This window comes from Nicotiana attenuata, unplaced genomic scaffold (assembly GCF_001879085.1).
Source record: "Nicotiana attenuata strain UT unplaced genomic scaffold, NIATTr2, whole genome shotgun sequence".
NCBI lineage: Eukaryota > Viridiplantae > Streptophyta > Magnoliopsida > Solanales > Solanaceae > Nicotiana > Nicotiana attenuata.
Window position 1 is genome coordinate 1,611,403 of NW_017670239.1, and position 1,684 is coordinate 1,613,086.

General features: G+C 47.1%; 1 protein-coding gene across 1 annotated transcript; it reads left to right on the forward strand.

The window, feature by feature from the left end:
- Positions 1 to 730: 730 nt before the first annotated feature.
- On the forward strand, positions 731 to 1,108 carry LOC109236460. Its single transcript, XM_019402642.1, has one exon. The coding sequence runs from the start codon at positions 731 to 733 to the stop codon at positions 1,106 to 1,108; it is 378 nt and encodes a 125-aa protein (XP_019258187.1).
- Positions 1,109 to 1,684: the final 576 nt, after the last annotated feature.

The following is a 1,684-nucleotide window of genomic DNA, read 5'->3' on the forward strand; positions in this document are numbered from 1 at the left end:
TGCCATACTTCATAGCTGTCACGCATCACCATACGGAGGTTATCACGGGGGAGGCCGGACCGCCCAGAAAGTGTTACAATCAGGTTTCTATTGGCCAAAATTGTTTAGGGATGCACACGCCTTTGTTAAAATGTGTGACAGGTGCCAAAGAACCGGAACGATCACAAAGAGGCACGAGATGCCGCTGCAAAACATTCTGGTAGTGGAGCTCTTTTATGTGTGGGGAATAGATTTCATGGGACCGTTTCCACAATCTAACGGTCATAGGTACATCTTGGTGGCAATCGACTATGTTTCCAAGTGGGTAGAGGCCATTGCTCTTCCCACTAACGATGCAAAGGTGGTGGTGAGCTTTGTCAAGAAGCACATCTTTACACGCTTTGGAACTCCAAGAGTATTGATCAGCGATGGAGGAACACATTTTTGCAACAAATTGCTGAATAATGTCCTTGCAAAGTATAAAGTCAAGCACAAGGTGTCCACTTCCTATCACCCCCAGACTAGTGGTCAAGTGGAGGTGTCAAACAGAGAGGTAAAGCAGATTCTTGAGAAAACAATGAGTGCAAATAGAAAAGATTGGGCCGGGAAGCTAGACGACGCATTGTGGGCATATCGAACTGCATACAAAACTCCCATAGGTGCTTCTCCGTATAAACTGGTTTATGGGAAGGCATGTCACTTGCCCGTCGAACTTGAGCACAAGGCCTATTGGGCGATTAAAAAGCTGAATATGGATGGGGACCTAGCTGGAGAGAAGAGGTTGCTGCAACTCGATGAGCTTGATGAGTTTCGATTGCACGCGTATGAGAATGCCAAATTGTACAAAGAGAAGACTAAGAGGTGGCATGACAAGCACATTCAACATCGAGAGTTCGAGCCATGGCAAGAAGTTCTTTTGTTCAATTCGAGGTTGAAGCTTTTCCCCGGAAAGCTAAAATCTCGTTGGTCAGGCCCTTTTGTTGTAGTAAGGGTGAAACCTCATAGAGCTGTGGAATTGCGAGATATGAGTTCAACTGGTACCTTTTTGGTGAATGGTCAAAGGATAAAACATTACTGGGGTGGTGACTTTGCACGTCACAAGACCTCGGTGGACTTGACGGATGCTTGAAAACGTGTTGAGTCATGCCGCGACGTTAAATCAGGCGCTGGATGGGAGGCAACCCATTGCATTGTTGTAACCGTCGTGCCACGACGTTAAATAAGGAGCTGGCTGGGAGCAACCCAACGATAGTAGTAGTGTTTGATTTTATATTTTAGCACACTAACTAATGCAGGTAACAAAGGGCCGGTGAAAAGACCATCGACCAAGAGCAATACAGGTGAAAAAAGTACAAAAAATGAATGTTTTGCCCAGATGCGCGAACAAAACCCCAACAATAGGCCGCCAGTAATGGGTCCACCGCGGTCGCGGCGTAACCGCGGTAGGACCGCGGTCGTGACCCCTCTCTGAAGTTATCCCACCGTGGTAGGACTGCGGTCGTGACCCCTCTCTGAAGTTATCCCACCGCGGTCACAGCGTAACCGCGGCAGGACCACGATGGACCAGAAGGGGCCCAGGTATGAAAACGCAGAAATTTTTTATTTTTTTCTTTTCTTTTTCTCCCTTTCATTAATCTAACCTAAACTAACCCTCCCCAACCAAAACCTCCGCCCCTCTTTTCCCCATGTTCTCTATTCTCTCTAT